At 38.8% G+C, this 21281-nt stretch overlaps 2 protein-coding genes across 9 annotated transcripts in view; both read right to left on the reverse strand.

The window, feature by feature from the left end:
• Positions 1-439: 439 nt before the first annotated feature.
• scamp2l (secretory carrier membrane protein 2, like) lies at positions 440-14990 on the reverse strand. The gene is made up of 9 exons (XM_053512566.1): positions 14834-14990; positions 14296-14373; positions 10075-10152; positions 8702-8816; positions 8450-8578; positions 6251-6410; positions 5675-5776; positions 4677-4794; positions 440-3172 (listed from the first exon to the last, which is right to left on the reverse strand). Exons 1-9 carry the CDS (start codon positions 14888-14890, stop codon positions 3032-3034), a joined length of 978 nt encoding a protein of 325 aa, XP_053368541.1. The 5' UTR covers positions 14891-14990; the 3' UTR covers positions 440-3031.
• Positions 14991-19489: 4499 nt separating this feature from the next.
• myo9aa (myosin IXAa) overlaps positions 19490-21281 on the reverse strand; it is a 113216-nt gene continuing 111424 nt past the window's right edge. For all 8 annotated transcript variants that reach the window (XM_053512719.1, XM_053512724.1, XM_053512723.1 and 5 more), the window contains 3 exons: positions 20791-20993; positions 20570-20712; positions 19490-19982 (listed from right to left, as the gene is read on the reverse strand). In XM_053512719.1, coding sequence (XP_053368694.1) covers positions 19600-19982; positions 20570-20712; positions 20791-20993 — 729 coding nt within the window. In that variant the 3' untranslated portion in view covers positions 19490-19599. The remainder of the gene's footprint in view (positions 19983-20569; positions 20713-20790; positions 20994-21281) is intronic.

Below are 21281 nucleotides of genomic sequence, written 5' to 3' on the forward strand. Positions count from 1 at the left end.
CGCTCGCTTTTCATCGAGGGATCCATGTGACCATGCAAATTTCTGTGTCGTGTTGCGAGTGATGTAATGGACAGTTTGAAATCTGATGTTCGTGGGTAGAGCATCCAGACTGAGACACATCTTTAGAAATCTGATTTGAAACCTCTGGATGTGGTTCAAATCAGATTTGCACAAAAAAAAAAAAACAACACACATTGAATGTGTGTGCGTTTTTTTTTTTTTTACTGTTCAGACAAAAGCAATCTGTTTCCAATCTGAATCTCAATGTGAACAGGCCAATAATCAAATCTGGGTTTGCTGTAACTGCAGTTACTGTAAATGGACAACCCGGACAAAGATTTCAAAGTGGTTATTGTTCTGGAAGTTTTAGTATTTCAAGTGCAACACTGCCCCCTGCTGGTCACATGCCACATCTTACACAATATACTACAAAAAAAAGCATTATTAAATATAAACAAATTTTATTTTACACCCAGTTAATGTGATGATAAAATATTTCACTCCACATCCACATGACTGAAAAAAATAATAATAATACGGACTTAAATAATCTCTGTACATACTACTGTATATCCCATCCCACGCTGGAAACATTCATGTAACGCACAGACATTATGTCTTTGTTCGATGATAATTTTAGAACACTGGAAAGATCAAAACTGTGCTACAGTAAGAATAAAACATCTAAAACACAAATAAAGCAAAAAATGGAATAACAAAATAAATCCAAAGTCAATAAGATCTAGCTATACATGCAGTAACCAAGGCAACACTCTCTCCATCAGTGTGCTTTTTTTCTTTTCTTTTTTACGCAAACTTTAGAGTAACCATTGTGTTTTCACTGTAGTTTAAGAAAAATAACCTTAAACATTTCAGCTTGTGTTGCATAGAAATAGAAGGAGCTTTACTTGCACTCCATGCTGCGTTTTATTACTATTCACCTTCACCACCCATGCAGTGAGTCTATGCATGTATTTCATTAAGTACACCAATATAGCAGCCACAAATTAAAAAAAATAATAATAAAAAAAATTATAATAATGCACTTTAAGATTTATGTGTTTTGTTCATTTTTTGCCATTGCGTTAAAACAAAAAGTTTATGCACCTGAACAATCCTAACAATGTATTTAATAAGCCCATTATAAGTGTCCCTGGATGACGTACTAATACGAAGACATCCTGAAATAATATTTAGAGCAGGAGTTCCTTAAATGGTGTAACAAAAAAACAACTGGAAAAAAAAACCCAGTTTGAATCCCAGTGATGTGTATCGGAGAGTCTAGACAGCAAAATAAGGCGTGGCCTCTGGGTCACTCTCCCCTGTCTATCACAGCGACACCAGCCAACTGTATGACCTGTGAGATCATGTCCAAGTGTCAGACTTCCATGTAATCCTTCATGAACAACAGAGTGAAAAGTGCTTTGGCTGCATTCACAAACAGGAATTTAATTTACAAGATGAGCCTTCACTCTAACCTGATATAAAAGAGCTGGCTGGTACTGTAGGTGGCTGGGATTTAACCACATGGTAGAAAATCTCTACAGACCTATAGAATTTTTTATTTCCTACAAACGTTGATGTTTTCTGATGTACAGAATCATACAGGGTCTGATCTAGTCAACTAGCACGAGGATGTGGTTTTCGAAAGAGAACCACTAAGTCAGTATGGATAAGATTGTCTGCTGAATGCCATAAAGGTATACATCTTAGGGAACATGAACATTTGTACAATAAACAGTTGGGCAATATGACGGTATAATAGAAATAGGTTTTGTTTGATATAATGAGGGTTATGGATTTTCATTATTTTTTTATTAACTACAAAGTGACTAGAAGCTTGTTTGTTATACAGTAATTTCCAGACTTACGAATGAGTTCCGTTCCGGGAGCACGTTCATAAGTTGGATTCGCTCGTAAGTCAGACAAAGTGAGTCTTATACACCGTTGACAGAAAATATACAATGTAAAGCATTAAAAAAAAATAAAACAGGTTTGGAGTTTTGATTCTATATTACTACATCTCCAAATCGTGTGGGGAATCCCGGAGGCCCAGCAAGGTCAGCTGACCTCGATTAAAGAGAACTCGGGAAGGTGTTTACTGTGCGCTTTAACAGACGCCATTTAGTCTCAAAGCTGTTTCCGGCTCTGTTTTGTTGAGGAGTTTCCAAAATTAGGATTATTCACTATCAGGACAACTTTACAAGACATTTTTTTTTTTTTTATCATCGTGCTCCCGGACTGATTCTTTGAAACCGGTGAGGCCGACTCATTTCTCCCACACCTCCACACGCACACACAAACAATACACCGGACTGTAGAAATTTTATACATTCACTTTTAGACTGAAAATATTGTATATAATTGTAAATATTAGTATCTGGTGCACGGCAGCATCTATTTTTTGTACAATACACATGAGCTACTTCCGGGATTTGTTTGCATCTACAGTACGATTGTTTGTAGATCTGCGGTCTGTTCATATCTGAGAAAGTTCTGGGACTTTGCTGTATTGAGAGACTGTATCTCGTACTTGATCTTTAAAAATGTAAAATCCATTTTTTTTTTAAATATTTTTTTCAATTTCTCATCATCAGTGTTATTTATCAGTGTTAGTTTTAAAAGAAGATACATTATTGTTTGACTATTCTTGCAAAACTATTCTAGTTTGTAGCAAAACTATATATTGCGATCCACATAGAGTATTATATAAATGGTCTTGCAAATCATAATATATTTTTATCATATCGTCCACCATCAACTGATAACACTAAGTCCAAAAAAAAAAAAAAGCTAAACTAAAAGCATCAGAAAATGTTCATGTGCATTAACCAAAAAAACAAAACAAAACAAAAAATAACAATCTGATCCAGGTTTTGTTCATTACTGACCTCTACAGTATCCCTATAGAAAGTTCCTTCACTAAGCATATCGTGTGTTCCTTCAGGAACCGAAGCAGACGAGTGTGTGAGACACACAGAAGAAGTGATGTTTTGTGGGATGAGTAATGGACAGTTCAGAGTGCGCCGCGTTACTGGAAGGTCCCGCGAGCAGCCGAGGAGGCGGCGTTGGCCGCAGCATTCTGGAACGTCCTGTTGGTCACGACGCCGTCAGAGAACTCCCGCTGCGCCTTCTGGAAACTCGCACCTGTTCTCCTGTACTTACCGTGGACCTGTGAGAGGGAGAAGCCGACAGAGAATTACAGCTGAGCTCTCTTAACGTGGTTCACGATTTCATATTTTATATACAGGGGTGGCCAAAAGTATTGGGACAAAAGTGGAATTCAAAGTTTTAATGACATTTTCAAAAAATTCTTATATATATAATAATCAAAATAATAAGTTTTTTTTTTTTACGCAATTCAATTGCTCCACAACAATGAATATTAAGTAATAAATCCTTTATTTTTCAAAAGCCGCTGGGTACACCAGGGCACAGAGTGAAAAAGACGTCTGCAGTGTCCTGGTGTCAGTCGCTTACATACTGTACCTGCATGATTGTTTCCTGAAGAGGAGTACAAAAATTTGCCACAGACGTCTGCAATTTATTTGGTTCGCAATTCCCTGGTTTAGCCATTTTTGTGCAGAGATGAATACTCAAAAAGTAAGTAAAATACTTTAAAAAGTAAAGTCCTGCCCCCTTTTTTTTTGTTCCATCCAACTAAACCAGCTGATTGTAATTATAACTCTGCAGCCAGATTGGCTCGAACTAATTAGTGACATCATCTGTTTCATGTACAGAGAGAACTATAATACATGGCGTATTTTGTTTTAACACTTTTGGCCACCACTGTATATAAAACTTGAACAAAAGTTTGTATTTATTTTCTACATTCTAGAACAATACTAGAGTATTTTTTTTTTTTTTAAACTACAAAGTAACAGCATTAGGTAAATAAGGAACGTCAACAACAACAAAAACAATCAGTTGTTATTTTAAAGACATGAAGGTCAGCTGTTCTGGAATAGTTCTTGCAAGAACAGTATTGTGTCAAGTGCATCTGCAAAACTCATCAAGCTCCATGATGAAACTGGCCCTCATGAGACCATCCCAGGAAAGCAAGTCCAAAACTTACCTCTACTATTTAGGGTTACCAGCCTCAGAAATCACAAATTAATAAACAACACCTCAGACTACGGCTATGGTTATGAAGGCTTTACAGAGGATTTTGGATGGCTTTAGCATAGTTTTATAAAGTAGAAATAAATAAAAATTAGTAAAAAGTATTGAATTAGAAGGTGTGTCTAAACTTTAGACTGGTATATACACACATATACTGTATATATAAAGGTTTACACCTTTATACACAACTACGACAAGACACTCAATTGTGCGCCTCTAACTTTGTACCAACAGCCTGGGGAAGAACGGGGGATGGGTGTGGTGGTCAGGTGTCCACAAACCTTTGTCCATATTGTGTATTAATTAAAAGCAGGGAAAAAAAGACATTATATCGAGAACATTGCTATAATTGGTTCATTTCATACTATCTTACTTTTGTCCACTTTTCATTTTTTCTTTTCAAAATGCACCGTTCATGAAAAATGGTTCAATAGAAATATTATTTTTATTTCATATTTTTATCAAATTATATCATTTCCTCAATCACTCCATACTGTACCTGTAACTAACCTATAAACATGATCTACACTGGATCTGACTTTCCCATGACTCACCATTTTCAGTAAGATGACTGAGAGCACTGCGTTGACTGTAAAGAATCCGGCCACCACCAACATGAACACGGCGACTGGGTTGTTAGTTCCGAGCATGGAGATGGCCATGATCCATCCACTAGGAGTGACACAGAATCTCAATTACTGAACAATTTATTAACCATTATGATTTCTCTTATATCTTACAGTTCTGATTGGCTGGAAAATGTTGATTAGTTTTCAACGAGCCGAGTCACAGATTTAGAGTAACACGTTCGGTTTGATGCAGGGTAAACGCTCCATGTGAAATGTCTTTAAAATAATGTGTAATTTATTAAGAGAAGAGGTATTCTGACATTTTCTGTGAATAAACAGTTTATTTAGCTTTCATGGAAGGAGTTTCTAATGTCAGAAACCAAGATTCTTCTCCGCAAGTCTACGCAAGCCTTGAACAAGACAGCAAGTGTTTGTGATGTACCAAAAGCCACGGTATCCAGGGTAATGTCAACATACCACCAAAAAGGACAAGGTCCAGGTGCTAACCCGGATTATATCCAAAAACAACTCACTGCAGAATTAAATGTGCACCTCAACTCTCCTGTTTCCACCAAAACTGTTCGTCGGGGGCTCCACAGGGTCAATGTACTGTACATGGCCAGGCTGCTATAGCCAAATTGGTCACTCGAGCCAACGCCAAACATCGGTTCCAATGGTGCCAGCAGTGAAAATCTTGGGCTGTGGACAATGTGAAAAATGTATTGTTCTCTGATGAGTCCACTGTCTTTTCCACATCCGGGAGAGTTATGGCGTGGAGAAGAAACAAAGAAGCGTACCACCCAGACTGTTGCATGCCCAGAGTGAAGCAAGGAGGTGATGAGGAACAGTGATAGTTTGGGTTCAGAAAAACTGACACATATGCCATGAGGACAGGAGTTTCACAAAAAGCCACAAACTGTTGAACGAAATATTTTCCTGCTTTATAAGTAGACTAGTACTCTGATCAAACTGTAGTCTCTGACCTGTTACCCCAGCTTGGGATGCCGACGCTCTGGATGATGTACACCACCACTTGGAAGGCGAACATGAAGAAGAAAAAGAAGAAATTGAAGGAGCTGTCGGACCTGCAAGACACACAAAATTCATTTAACACTTCATAATTTCTGCCGCACTGGATCACGTGCCAAACTCTACATGTTAAACTTAATTACAATATATACTGTAAATTAATTTGTTGTTACTAACAATAGAAACCAACATGTAACTCAAACTAGCGCTGGACGGGAACAACTACAATAATTATGATTATTTTCACTTTTATTGAACTAATTTGGTAGCGATGCAAATAAGTGTACATCATGTAAGAAATAATCACATGGTGGTGTGCTGTTGTGGGAAAATAATCAGCGTTGGGTCCATGTGATGTGTCCTGACACAAAGCAGAGATGCTGTTACCACCCGAAAGTCGATTCTGATAAGACTTTTCTTTCTCTTATACTGTACCACAGCAATTTGCCAGATTATACAGTAGCTTCCTGTTTTAATGAACACACAGTAACGATATCTTCTTATAGTAACATTTATTATTGTACACTGACCTGAAGGCTTTATAAACAGGCCGGTACCAGCACACGAAAGCAGCAGGGCTGAAGATAACAAACCAGACGATGGAGAGGCCGAAGTCGACACCGTGGCTGGTATTTACAAGAAAGTAGATCAAACACGCCAGCAGGTTCAAGAGGAGCGTCATACAGTGGTCTACAGAGATTCACCGACATTCAAGGGTAAGAGGCAGTTCAAAATTTCATCATCCACTTCAGAGGGTTTAGCACTTTTTATAAAAACATGCAAAAAAAAAAATCACTTAATAAAATTTTAACTCAAACAAGTCTTTATTTGAATTATTAAAAGACAGACACGAGCCAAGGAGGGGGAGTAACATGTTCTTTCTCCGAGACACATCGAGCCAACTATCACATGCTGTTTATTCTCCATCACAGGACAGGGGAAAGTGTTATCTGCCCTTTTTTCTCACACACACACACACCCACACCTATGATTAGGTAGAGAGAGAGAGAGACAGTATGTTCCTCTCCCCCAGTGAGCACAGCAAGTTTAGCTCTCTAGAATCCCAGGAATACACAGGTTTCAATTTGTGATCTCAAGACTACAGCAAAGAAGTCACATGTTCCAAATTCCACTTTCTCTCTCATAAAATGTAAAAAAAAACAAAAACAAATACAGTGCAACCTTGGAATGCGAGTAACATAGTTTGTGAGTGTAAAGATTTTTAATAAATTTTGACTTGGAAAACGAACAAGTCTTGGTTTACGAGCACCGAGTATCATGTATCACATATGCGGTTCTTTGTTTTGAGTGTCACGTGATCACAACTGAGCCAATGTTTTTTCTCTCTCTTGGGCTGCAGAATTGTGGGTAATCGTTTCCCCTGCTGGGTCTTAGTGCACGTCTCTTACTGGTATAATAAACATTCGTGCACGCGTGTACTGTTTACTATAACACTGAACACGTGTGTGTGCGTAAAACATATTTTATTTTGTGTTTGTATGCGTGTGTGTACAGCGCGCGTGTAAAGAAAAGTCTCATTAGAGATGTAAAGATCCATTTTCTTTCTCTCCCTCAGCATCCCATCATGTGTGCGCACGCGTAATTTGACACCGTGCCCCTCCACACACACACTCCCCTCCCCTCCCCTTTACACACACATCCTCCTTCTCTCGCCTTCTCACACACACACACACACACACACACACACACATACACACACACACACACACACACACACACACACAGAGAGCTCTGTCGCGATTCTTTTCAAAGGTAATGTGCAGGTTTATTTGTTTTATTTTCACTTTACAGCAGTGATTCTGTTAGCGTGTGTTCACATGAGAGTTGTTAACGATGTTCCTTTTAATTTTTCTGATAAAACAGTCCGTTAAGGTGTGTCTGTGTGTGTGTGTGTGTGTGAAACTCAATTAAGAGAGAAGGAAGGGTTAAAGTGTAAGGCGAGAAGAGGAGAGGGGCTTATTCCTCTTCTTACTTTAGCTTAACACACAGAGCGCCTGCCCGCATAAACAGAAACACTTATCTGTCTGGACTTATTTTTACTTTTTTTAAGGTAAAGTGCAGGTTAATTTGTTTTATTTTTACTTTATATTTTGTGTAAATATTTTTTTTATGTTTGTATTTTTTTGGGCTGTGGAATGAATAATTTAAGTTTCCATTATTTCTTATGGGAGAATTTGCTTTGATTTGCTTTGAAATCCAAGCTCACTTCCAGAACAAATTATGCTCGTAATCCAAGGTAATCCATTGTATATCCTTATCCTTGAAAAAAAAACAATTCTCCAGACTTTCCCCCTGATTTAGAGGTAGTCAATTGCAAAACTTTTTAACACAAACTACATTTAAATATAGATTTGAATCGTTTTAAAACAATAAAATTATGGAGCTGGTGAAAATGTGCCATGGATATGGCACGAAGAAAACAGAAAACAAAAAGGACAGTTTTAAAACAGTGCAGTTGTTACTGTAGAGTGCTGAACACATGCAGAATTTATTTTTATTTTGTGTCTGCTCATTGGGGGCGCCAATAATTCTGAAGCAGACTCTTATAACATCTCATATCTGAAGATATGTCCATTATGTACAGTAACATCATAATAATGCAGAGACAATGCATGAATAGAACTTCTTTTTAGAGAAACGGACAAAACATTAAAACTAGATCAGTGATGTAAGGTGTGTTAAATACTGCACATAATATATATACGTACACATCCAGAGGTAGTACATCATCTTGCAGACCCTTTGGTACTCCAGTGGGATTTCCTCGTTGAAATCCTGATAGAAACACGGCTTTATCGGGAAGAACCTCGGCAGCGGAGGCCAGTTGTTTTCTTTACCTGCAATCAAAATGATTTTCCCCATATTTCCATAATCAAAATTGACAATCGCAAAGTGTTTGCTATAATAAAAAATAATAAGAAAGTGTGTGTGTGTGTAGGGTGATGGTGGTGGTGTTTCACCCCTTTCTGTGCTTCGGTTCTGGAGTTCCTGCTCCTTGCGTTCGAGCTCGGCTGCTTTCTTCTCCAGTTCCTCCTGCTGTTTGATGAGCTCGGCCTGCGCTGCCGACGCCACGGCCTGCACGACACACAGCCACATCACAGCGGGTTACACATTCTCATTACCCATTGGCCCTGAATGCTGTTGAAGAATCCTCTGACAGGTGCATATTAATGTGCAAGTCTTAATAGAACTTAAAGAAGAACTTGTTCGAAGGACGCTTTTCATAAACAGATTATAAAAAAACCTGTCATATTCAGACATTTAGATGCATCTCAAATATGCATGCATGAATAAAAAGCTGTGAAAAAATCCTTTTTCCATTTTTGTACCAGGTGATTTTCCCCTAATGTGACCTCATATAAGGAGAGCCCTTGCCCCAGTTGCTCAGCTCGGGCGTTCTGTAGAGGGCCGAGGCTTGACGTAACGTTAGTCTGACCAAAACTAGACTTTTATTATAAATGTAAACATGCAAGTCTGAATGAAATCGGACTAAATCGTGCTTCTACCGAGATAATGTGTTTGGGAGTCGAGCAACCCTTGCGCTTATAACTAAATCGGACACAGAGACCAGCCTAGGTGCTCTGCTCATGATGTACAGTTCCTGTCCCGGGCTTTGACCTAAAAGTTGAACAAAAAGCGTAACAGGAGAAGAAGCCGCTAACAATACTGTATGGTGGTGGCGTCTGCCTTCAGGTAACAATATAACCACAAAAGACAGCATGCACCTCATTTGTACAAAATGTACAGAGCTGTTGTACATGTTTTTACTGCTCGACATGATACAGTACCAGTTTGCCACGAGCTAACTTGTACGTCTATTGTTTTGGTCTGTAATGTAACAGATCAACTGGGAATACAATACTAACAAGCCGAAAGAAGGCAGCTCGTGTAGCAGAGAGGGACATATTTCACTCAATAAATGGATTCCACAGCCTTGCTTAGTTAATGGGATGGGGACAGGGTCCTCGAGCTGGAACTACAGCTGATGGACACTGAAATAATGCATTAACTATGAAACCTTTAAGTACAGGACAGTCTGAAACAGAGGCTGGTTAGGAACCACAATATAAGTGATACAGTAAATGGAACTTCTTTTATGGCCATTTTTTTTTTAATGAAAGTTTCTGCTTTTGCCTAGGGATGATACGAGACAGGATATGCTGTTATAATGAAATAATTAACTCGAGGATGGTCACTATGAGTTTACACTTTATTCCTAAGATAAAATAATAAGTCTGTCAGGAGCACTACAGTGTCATGGAAACGTTCCAGAGGTGAACGATGCAAGAATGTGCTTTAATCTAGGTTTAAGATGAGGAAAAGAGAGACAAACCTGAGGACTGGGCTCCTGGGTGGGCTGCAGAACAGCAGGCTGAGTTTTAACTGAGTAAGGTATGTTAGATCCATTATCCTTTATGGGGAGAGAGAGAGAGAGAGAGAGAGAGAGAGCGAGAGAGAGAGAGATGTGTTAAAGGCAATATGCTTTTACAGACTAAGAAAAAAGGTAAAGCTCAGTAAACAAGACAGCCTGTTTTACATGTGACTGATTAGGATCTAACAAATCAGGGCTTGATTTTGCAAGTACAGTACAGTTTTTTTAACATTTGACACCACGGGTCCATCGTTCATATTTTTTTAAAGCGAAAGAAAATGGATTGCTGTGACCTTTCATAAGTGTGTGGGAGTGGTTTAAAGAAAAAAATTCTCATGCCATAAAAGATTTTTTTTTACCTAAAAATGTTAAAGAATTTTAATTAATATTTTTGAATATTACAGTAAAACCTCGGATTGCGAGTAACACGGTTTGCGAGTGTTCTGCAAGACGAGCAAAGATTTTTAATAAATTTTTACTTTGAAAATGAGCAAGTGTTGGTTTACGAGTACCGAGTATTATGTATCACGCATGCGCCTTTTGTTTTGACTCCGCGTCACGTAATCACAACTGAGCCAACGGTTTTTCTCTCTCTTGCGCTGTGGAATTGTGGGTAATCATCTCCCCTGCTGGGTCTTAGTGCGCTTCTCTCATTGGTATAATCAACATCCGTCCGTTTTATGTATTTTGTGTTTGTATGTGTGTGTACAGTCTTATTAGAGAGGTTAAAAATCCAATTTCTCTCTCTCTGGATCAGCATGTCGAAACTCTGTTTGTTTGTTTTACTTTTTCAGCAGTGATTCCGTTAGTATGTGCACATGCGAGTGTCATTAGCAATGTTCCTTGCTGATTTGTCCGATAAAACAGTGTTTTTGTTAGTGTGTGTGCGTGTGTGAAACTCAAATAAGAGAGGAGAAAGGTTTACTGTGTAAGATGAGATAAGGGAGAGGGCAGGGGCTGATTCCTCCTCTCCTCTTACTTTAGCTTCACACACACACACACACACACAAACAAACACACACAGCGCCTGCGCACATAAACGGAATTATTTTCGGAATTTATTTTTCCTTTTTTTTTAAGGTAAAGTGCAGGTTAATTTGTTTTATTTTTACTTTAAATTTTGTGTTAGTTATTTTAATGTATTTACTTTTTTGGGCTGTGGAACGAAATAATTTGAGTTTCCATAATTTCTAATGAGACAATTCGCTTTGATTTACAAGTGTTTTGAAATATGAGCCCACTTTTAAATCTAATTATGCTCATAATCCAAGGTTCCACTGTATATGTATTTATCTAATGCATGAAAAAATGACAATTACAAACTGTTTACCCACAACCTTAAAAAATCATTCTATGTGTAATTAATTATGTTGTTTTATTAGTAGCCAAGCTACTTACACTCGTTAAAACTTTTAGACTATTATGACTTTTGAAGGAAAACCATTAAATACTTTTAAGCAAATTATTTCGAATGTGCAGATAAGAATAAATAAAATAGAAGCTGAAAAATCCCAGTCCGATTACATCATAAGATGTAAAAGCCAATCGGCTTCCAGTATGCATTAATATATGATAATATATGGACTTCACTCTGTGTGAGAAAAGCCGCCTTGTTTCTTAAAAAACTAGAAGTATACTGTATACTGAAGTTTATATACGGTAAGTGATGCTTGTTTTATCTTTGTGTGATATTTTTTTTTTTCGACAGGATTATTATCAAATATCAAATTAATTTTTATTAGATAAAATTAAAAGTATGGCTAATAATTACGCATGTTTCTTGAAGTAGCTGCTTTAACATGTTTGAGAAACCTGTCCAGCATGTGACGTCGTTAATCTGGTCCACTCCTCTTTAATAAAAGCCTGGGTGTGCATCTCAGAGCCTAAGGCTTTTCAGCCAACGTCAGTGCTTTAATTGACTCCAACACACCCCCAGCTAGTGCTGGCCGATATGACCTAAAATCAACATCACAATTCCTTTTTATAATACGTTTTATCTCTATTACGAATAATGAATATTTTTGTGCCATCGTAGTTCACCGAAATAAGAACTCTTAAACTTGGGATTTCTTTCTCTAATTAAGAAGATTTCTCGTCCATGTTTCTTCCATGTCGCAGAATGGACCTAGTGAGTCAATATGTAAACACACACAGTGGAGAAAATATCAACTGAATTAAAAAAATATATTAACAGGATAATAAAAACAACAATAACAATAATAATAATAATAATAATAATAACAATAATTATTATTATTATTTCTATTGGCATGGGCAAAATCATGTCGATTTGAGGTTCTGAATGTTGGTTTAAATTAATTTTTGGGATAAGAATATGCACTAGGAACGCATGTTTCTATTTTAGCCTGACATCCCTATCAAAGAGTTTTAGTAGCCAGGGGAACTCCCTGCAAAGCCACGCAACACGTCACAGGTGAAAGATTTAATGCACAAACATGGAAACACAACTTCATAACCATCCTGTCACTGATGTTTAATTGAGTACTTGCAGGGAGTCAGTGTACTGTATATCAGTGTCGGATGAGGCATCAATATCAGTCTGCCAACACACACAGAGCTCTGACGCTGGCATCATACTGAAAAAGAATCCCTAGTCGTGTAAGAACAGATGTTCTCAAGCTTTTAACTTAAACCTTATTAGGCTCTTTAGTGAAATGTGCACAGTAATATTCTGACCATATAATCAATTGATGACTTAAAATAGCATTAAAAAAATATCCTTAACAAAATTATCCTCAACTGATGGTCACATGAAAGCGTCAACGATGCTGCGGCTACTGACATTTTTGGAGGAAACCTCCCTATTTTTTTATTTTTTTTAAAGGGCATTGATAACTATTGAAGTTGTGTATACATTTTTGGGCCACTCTGTATGTCTGTATGTATGTATGTGTGTGTAGATCAATAGAGAGATTGATACTTCATTAATCAAGAAGATCTCTCTATCTATCTATCTATACAGTATAACATTATTTTAAGTTTCAGTTATTTAATTTAGTTTTTCTTGACTGATGATTGGTTGTGAACGGTAACTTTTCTATTGTTTTGTTTTGCTTTATTCTTTTAATTAGTATGGTATGCGGCAAAATATACAGTACTGAAACTCCAGCATCTGAAACACTAGACAGATTCATAGCTGAGTATTACAGTATTTCTGCTCATACGGAAGTTGTGAATAGGGCCGGAGTTTGATAAACGTAGCAGAGCACATCCAAAAGAGTGAAATTTAATAAGACGGCACCAAGTAACACAGTTATGATGTCTATTGTTACGAAATTCCCGCCGTTCTGGTAGTGTACTGTGTCAACATTACGAATTGAGAATCTCAACATTAAGAATCTGCGTGAGCGATATGAACCTGTCTACAGCGAGGCGGCACACACACATACTTTAAACACATACATAACACGGGGTAAATCAACACTCTACTGGAGTAATATACCTACAGAAATAAACCTACAGATGACAACACGGTAATATTGTTCGTCTTTTCATTTCAGTACTGTAATATTTTGCCGCATTCTGTACTTTTTTAAACTGTAAAGCACTTTGTTAGCACGAGTTAACAGCTTGTTATAAAAGGTGCTATATAAATAACCTTGTGATTTGATATGGGACGGGATAGCTCAGTGGTTAAGGTAATAGGCTACCAATCAGAAGATCCCAAGTTTAAACCCCAGCACCACTAAGCTGCCACTGCTAGGCCCATGAGCGAAGCCCCTTTACAATCAACTGCTCTGATGTGTAATGAAATAAACGGAAGTCACTCAGGATAAGAGCGTCCGCCAAATGCTGTAAAAGGCGTGTGTGCAATTTAGTATTATAGGTGAATACAGACATTAGTCACACTGTTCTGTATCTGATCAGTATATTCCTGTACAAATTCTACTAAATTACATTTATTGAGATTGATGTTATTGTAACATGTTTAGAGATTTAATTTTTTTTAAACTATTTGTATTAAATGATGATCCCACATCATCACATCTGGAACAGATGTGATAATCACCGCAAGATTATTTGTTTAGAGAACTAGTTGCACATTGCAGACCTACACAGAGCCAATTTTGTGATGCGTAGAAGTACGTAGAGATGTCTCAGTGTTTTTCTTTGTGTGTGTGTGTGTGTGTGTGTGTGTAGTGTAAATGTAATGAATCACACCTGGCCCCTGGCAGAGAAAGGGTTGTACTCGTCTATACCCTCTCTCCCCGTGCTAGTCGCCTGGGTCACGGAGGGATCCTGTCAGGCAGAACAAAACAAACATTTTACATTAAGATGCAAAGTGAAGACACACGAGTGTCAGTGTAAAGGCTTCATCACAGTGTGGCACAAACACCTGAGCTGCAGCCTGAATACATATTTTATTGTGCTCTGGCCTGAATGGAGAATAAACTAGAAGCATTATTAAATGTATACACTTTACATGTCGAATAAATCAATTAAATCATAAACATTACATGACATGTTGTTTCTCATTTATCCTTACATAAAAACAACTGTTTTTAACAAAACACTTCCTAGATACGCCTCCAGCGCGTACACGCAATACTCGAATCTGATTGGTCTTCGTGGCTGTCACTCACAGCAGCCCCCGTGAACACCCGCCCAAACAGGTTTCACGCGGAAAGAGTTTCACATTCATGAATTAAACAGCTCTTATCATGTTACCGAGTGGTTTAAAAACGGTGAAGCTCTTTACCTGGAAAGGGTTCACCTCCACAGGAGCGGCGAAAGGGTTGCTGTCTAAGCCCGACATGATGTTATTAGTAATATATATGTATTTCTATCTTAATTCCCTCTCTAGGTACAGGAACAGGTGCGCGCCGCCGACTCTGTCGCGAACCCGCCTGCGCAATTCTCTCGGCAACGTGGTGCGCATGCGCGATGCAGTCTGCAGTGACTCGCCTCAGGTCCGGTCTCTCAGGTTAGACGAGGGAGGGACACACAAAGGCTCGGAATCTCAGAGTTTATTTCCCGACACCTGAATCTGTGCACGTGATTTATTAAACACACACACACACACACACACACACACATGCTACTTACACAGTAATTATGGCAGAGATTGTGAATAAAAAAAGAAGAAAGAAAGAAATATAAATAATAATATATTATTTAATAATAATAATAATTTATATATATATATACAGACAAATTAAAAAATATATATATAAATAAATATATATATATATATATATATATATATAAACAATATAAATTAGAATTCCGTACATCAGTGACGGTAATAATGATTTAAAGGTACAATAGGCGATTTTTTCTTTCTTTCTTTACCCTGATCAGGAATAAAGTTGGCGGCTCTGTGGCCTCACACCTCCAGGGTCCAGGTTCGATTCCCGCCTCTGGGTCTGGATTCTTTCCATAGTCCAAAGAATAAGCTAATTGGCATTTCCAAATTGCCAATAGTGTGTGAATGGAGTGTGTGTGTGTGTGTGTGCCCTGTGATGGATTGCCACTTTGCCCAATGTGAACCCTGCCTCTTGCCCCAAGTCTCCAAAAATAGGCACCAGAACCCTCATGTATACAGGAGTATAAAGTGAGTGAATTAGTGAGCAATAACATTAAAACCACCGAAAAGTGAACTGAATAACATTGATTATCTCTTACACTACTGTCTCCCAAGTCATTGCTGCGGTGCAAGAGACAATGGATGTCCCACTTGTGATTTACATGAAAGAAGAGCATCTGCAGTGCCTTTTTTTCTTGTGTAACCAGGGGGCCAAAACAACTCACTGAAGAGCATAAACAGAAGTGTTTGGATATCTGCAAACAAGAAAATTTGAACAGATACTCTAAGGAAGGTGAAGGTGTTATTTTATTTTATTTTTTTTAAAGAGAATCATTAGACGTGATGGGACATGGATTCATCACCACGAGCCTGAGAGTAAACAGCTCCAAAATCGTCCACCAAGAAAAAGTCTAATAGTCAAATTCATCAATGCTTACAGTTTTCTGGGATTCTCAAGCACCAGCATCGGAACATTATCAGGAAAAAGGTTCAACAATCAACATCGCTCATTACAGTGAGACGCTTATTAAAGATCTGAAACTTCGATTTTAAATGCAGTGGACCGCTTTGCACACTTCCGCCCACAGTGTGGACAATGTGCACACTTCATTTTTAGGTGTTAATGCATCCTCCCTTATAGTCCTGATCGTGTCCCATCAGACTTTCACCTGTTTGGTCGCCTGAAAGCAGATTCACTTCTGATGAAGAAGTGAAGGCAGTGATGCATTTGTGTATCTTTGGAATGTGGGAGGAAACCAGAGCACCCGGAGGAAACCCACCAAGCACGGGAAGAACATGCAAACTCCATGCACACAGACGTGAATCGAGCCTGGCTGGGAATTGACCCCAGACCCTGGAGGTGCAGGGCAGCATGGTGATGTAGTGGTTAGCACTGTTGCCTTGCATCTCCAGGGTTTGGGTTCAAATCCTAGCCAGGCTCGATTCCCATCTGTGTGCATGGAGTTTGCTGAATCCTCTTTTTTTTTGTAGCATGCAATGGGCCAGGTACATGTGTGTGTTGCTCTTCTGGAGAAGAAACGGCACCAGGATGCGCTACAGGGAGAAAGCAAACCAGCAGAGGCAGTACGATGCTGAAATATTCTCAGTGTTACCCTGACGCATACCACCTACCTAAACATTGCTTCGGACCAGGGACACCCCTTTGAAACAACAACATTCCCCCCTTACTGTAAAAACTATTTAGAAGCGCTTTGAGGAACATCATAGTGATGACTTGGCCTTCAACCCAACTCTCCAGATCTCAATCTGATCAGGCATCTGTTAGATGTGATGGACAAACAAGTCCACTACATCTTAACTTACAGGAATTCAAGGATCTCCTGCTACCGTCTCTGTGAACAAAATCACAGCACACCTTCAGAAGTCTGGCGGAACCCATGCCTTCATGGTCAGAGCTGTTTTGGCAGCACTAAGGGGACCTGCATGATATCAGACAGGTGGCTTTAATGTTATGGCTGACTTTGTGTACAAATGAACCAAAATATTTACAGAGTATGACTTTAAACTTAACCTTTATCTTTCTAAGATTTAATAAGGTACGAAGGTTTGGAAAACTGGCTCATAGTGCAATGAAACTATTTGTGTTTGGGTGCGTCTCCTGTCAATGATCTTATAAACACTCCACTGCTGAAAAAGCTTTATGAACAAAAATTTTAAATATTAATTATAATTCTAATATTAATCCTACCTAATGATTAGAGACCTACCTTAATCATATCTATTGTACTCTTAAGAATGTTGGGCAGGGCTATTTATTTAGCCTATGGTAAACCGGTACAGTATGTTTTCATGCTGTCTTCTCCCACTCTCACTGATCACTCAGGTTTGTTTACGGCTTCCCAGGGAGAATTTGTGTCTGTAATTCCTACTGACTCTCCCTTTTAGTCATGCCGTCATATGCAAGTCCCTGATAGCACTCTGCACGAAATATACATTGACTTTATACAGGGCTGTTAGCATACACAACCCTCTCTCTCTCTATTTCTAGGCAGTTTTTCTGTGATTTGGTCACTCAATAGTTTAGAACTGAAATTCCCACTAGTTTTTTTTATTTTATTTTACCCAAGCTTCCAAAAACAAATAAGAACTCAATATTTACTTAAACACCTTTCCTGTTATATTAAACTTCCAACCTCATGACACACACTGCATTGAACTATGTTATTTTGTTATAAATTACATTCATACATAAAGTATGTGCATTTAACTAATTAACTAACTAATTAATTAATATTACTACTACTTAAAATAAAAAAAAATATATTTTTAAACACTAAATAATGAATCCAAGATGACCGTAAAAAAGTGCACCTCTCAGTTAACTTTTACAGCTTTCATTTTAATGAGCTGGGGGGGGAAAAGTCTCTTATAACCACAGACATAATTTTCTGTGTGTTAAGAAACAGTTCTTTAAATGCACTTTACACACACACACACACACACACACGCGCACGTACAGTCCTGCGTAACAGAACCAGAACCTATTGCTGAGGCAGGACCAACAGCCAGTGATCAGAAGTTCAAACACTATACGAGATAATACGCGTTAACACAATGGGATTTTTTTCATCCTTGTGTAAATGTAAAAAAAAAACAAAAAACCTTCAGTAATTAGCGTGAAGCCTTTGGCCTGAATACCACAATGCCACATACCAAACTGCAGGAAACGTTCAGGTACGTGAGGGAAACACAAAAAGCACAGTGAGTAAAGATGTGTTACCGGCAGTTTGGTTTAGCAGGTAACTACTTAAAGACTGCACGGACTTACTCCCGAGTTGCACGTCATGTTTAGTTACATTGTAACAGATTGTAATCAGAATTTTACAGCTGGCATTTAATAAAGACAGCAGATTCTTTAATAACAATATAATTTATAATGCTAATGGTACAGAATGCTGTGTATCACATACTGTGATGAGCATAAGTTTGTCTTCATGTAGGAGCTAATGAGAGACAACAGAGTGCGTGAGTACTGGCCAGCTTCGAGAAAAGCTGCACAGGAAACGTCAGTAACAGGGTCAGTGATTTGAGCAAACAGTCGCATGCTGCCTGTTTTTGGTATGCGCTAAATGCTTTAGTTGACAATTAGATGACACATGTGTATATATATATATATATAAAAAAAATAAAATAAAAAAAAGTAGGACAACAGAACGGATGGATGCCTGTTAGGAGGTTACTGATACAGTAGGCTGATTTTTTTTTTTTTTGTTAACAGTCTTCATTCAGCGGGGATCCTCTGGCACTAAAACACCAGCTGGCTTGGTCCCTTCGTAGCCGAGATTCCCGTTCAATTAAGAAGCAGCGAAAAACTTCAAAGTGGTTTTCACGTAATTAAACTCTCACACACTCCCTCACAAGCAGCCGTTGTCTCACGCTGCTTTCCAAAGGGTTCATAACAGGAAGAAAGATAAATATAAAAGAATTTAACAACCCAGAAAATCACTGGTGTTCCAGCTTAGTACATTTTATGTCATATAATATATTTAGAGAGATTTATATATATATTTATATATAATATATACCATGTAATTAAAATTTTATTAAATAGGCCGAGGAGTGAAATACATACACAATTATAGAGCACGCTGCTTAACATGGTTATAAAGTGTAAACTTCAAAAGCAGCCAATGGTTGAGCTTGGGTTCATGGAGTCTGGACTATGCATGGCCTTGTCTCCGGGCTGAGGAAAGCCGCCTGCAGCCGAGCAATAAACGTAAAATTTTTCGTTCTTTTTTTTTTTCGATCACATTATCTTTCACCCTGTCCTCCATCTCACTGTTCATCTTTAAACCGTGACTCAGTTTCTCCACCACACTTCTTCCCCATGGCACTTTAGGGACTGGTTCTGCTGTCGCCGAGGACGTAGCCAGAGGAGAGCAGAGGAATGACAGCAAATGAGGGAAGACAAGCAACTACTACACCATAAACTCGTTTTTGCCATATAACACTAGCTGCTGTGCCTGAAGGTCTGGGTCTCTGTTGTGTCCCTGGTCCTCTGGGGGTTTCTGAGGAGAGTACTTGGCGTTTTGCGTCTTCTTGCTCTTTTCTGGGCTAAAAGTGCCTCGGGTGCTGAAGCGGGGCCTCTCGTCGCCGTCCTGCTCGGTTGCATCCTGGCTGGACGAACGCATTTTGGATCGGAGCCGGAAGCGCCGTGGAGGAGCAGAAGGCTGCGAGGAGACTGAGGACATGGTGGAGCAAGAGTCCACAGAGTCCAGAGAGTCGGGCTGTCGCCGCAACATCCTCCTGCTTTTCCCCTGGGACTTCTTGGGGCGGGTGGCAGCTAACGGGGTGCCTTTTTCTGAAGGAGAGAGGAGCATAATGCAGAAAAGGATATTTAAAAAAATAATAATAAAAATAATAAAATCACACTAGGACAGTTTGTGAATCGTAAAAGTGTCTGAGACTCAAGCCATTTCTTTTATTCAATATATACGCTCACAACATACTGTAGAATACCAGGCAATGATATTGCTGACCTTGCATTGCGTTAACAAGTTACTGTTTTATTCTATAGTGTAAATGCCAATCATTCTGAGCTGTCAAAGGAAACAGCGCAAAGTACAATCAGGCTGCATTCACACTTTTTTCCACTCACTATCAGTTTGTTTCACATAAAGAGTGACATTTTTTTAAACTAGACTAATGAATAAACAATGCAGAAAACTGTTGCTAAGGTCACAAAGTGCCTGTTGCAGGAGTAGTTTAGTCAACATACAGTAAAAAAACAAACAAACATACAGTCAGAATTAATCTACATCAAAGTGATGATGAGCTTAATGTGAATGCAACCCAATGTGATTTTGTTTTTCCCCCTTTGAATCTGGATAAATGATTCCTTTTTAAAATGCCTTGTGACCGTCAGCCTTAAATAACACCGGAACTCACCTGAGAAATCAGAGACGGCACCTTCAGAGTCTATGTTCAGGTTTTCGGAGCTGTCAGCAGTCCCTATAGACGCTTCAGACTCCAAAGTTTCGTCGTCAGATGCTCGCGGCTCCAGGGACAGCATCTCGTACGTCAGCTCCTCTCTACAGACAGGGGGACAGGTTACACATTTTAAATTACAGCCCTCAAACAATTCTATTTTCTCTCACTTGCACACTTACTTCTCTTTCTGCAGACTTTCGATCTGTTCCGTCAGCACTCTTTCTTCTTGCTGCATGGCGACTTGCTGCTGGTCCGTCACGTCGGCGTCTCTGATGGTGTCCTCGTCTCCGCTCTCCTCCGTAACCTCAGGGGCTATGGGAGAGCGAGGACTCACAGGAGGAGATGGTGACTGATAGCTGAGCTTACGTGGTCGTCCTTTACCCTGTTGGGAACGCCACACTTCTGTTAGACTCGGAAATGCACAGGTAACAAACAGCACCTCCAATTAGAAAAAAGCTCTGAAAGCTCGGCATTTTCTCTGAAATATGTTTCTCTTTTGCACATATCGCGACCCTTGATTAAAGTTCAAACGTTTAAAAGCGCGGCAAGTCCTAATAGTGAAAAGGGATAACATTACGTTTAAAGGTTTCATTTTGACCATAGCAAAGGAACATCATGCACATTGAGAGCTGATACTTGATCGCAAACAAAACTGATTTAAAACCCAACA

This window comes from Clarias gariepinus, chromosome 15 (assembly GCF_024256425.1).
Source record: "Clarias gariepinus isolate MV-2021 ecotype Netherlands chromosome 15, CGAR_prim_01v2, whole genome shotgun sequence".
Lineage (NCBI taxonomy): Eukaryota > Metazoa > Chordata > Actinopteri > Siluriformes > Clariidae > Clarias > Clarias gariepinus.